The 495-nt window shown below is 54.5% G+C and overlaps 1 protein-coding gene across 1 annotated transcript in view; it reads right to left on the minus strand.

The window, feature by feature from the left end:
- LOC119592341 overlaps nucleotides 1-290 on the minus strand; it is a 4,952-nt gene extending 4,662 nt beyond the window's left edge. Inside the window, exon 1 of the mRNA XM_037941168.1 lies at nucleotides 63-290. Within this exon, the coding sequence (XP_037797096.1) occupies nucleotides 63-290 (228 nt within the window). The remainder of the gene's footprint in view (nucleotides 1-62) is intronic.
- Between the last annotated feature and the right edge of the window lie 205 nt (nucleotides 291-495).

Here is a 495-nt window from a genome sequence, read left to right on the forward strand (position 1 = left end):
CTGCTTCTTCCTTGTCCTCTTCCTCCTCCCTGCTTCCTTCTTCTCTCCTGCGAGATGTTTACTCTCCTCTCTCCGCCTTCAGACTGCGAGAGCTTCTGGTTAGCGCTCCTCGACAATGGCACGGCGGCACTTCCCTTTGCATTGTAATAGCCTGTGGGTCCTGCTCCCGTTTTGGCATGCGACCGCTCTACCTCCTGTGACACTCCACTTGCAGCCCTACTCGCCGGGCTGCCGCTGCTGCAGTGCTGCACGTGACAATCCTCACACCCCTGCAGCACCGCCTGACGCATTTCTCCCGGGATATTTACAGGTTACCATTCGCGCAACAGTTAACATGGCTCTCCCCTGTCAGCAACACTGCGCAGATTTCCTTTTGTGGAAGAGTATAAAAGACGTCCCTTCTACCTTGGAACATAACACCTGGCTCACGCCTCCCTGCAACACGCAGTTGGCAACCTTCCCTTAGGATTCTCCTTTGAAATACAACACCTAGCA

This window comes from Penaeus monodon, chromosome 30, assembly GCF_015228065.2.
Source record: "Penaeus monodon isolate SGIC_2016 chromosome 30, NSTDA_Pmon_1, whole genome shotgun sequence".
Taxonomy (NCBI): domain Eukaryota; kingdom Metazoa; phylum Arthropoda; class Malacostraca; order Decapoda; family Penaeidae; genus Penaeus; species Penaeus monodon.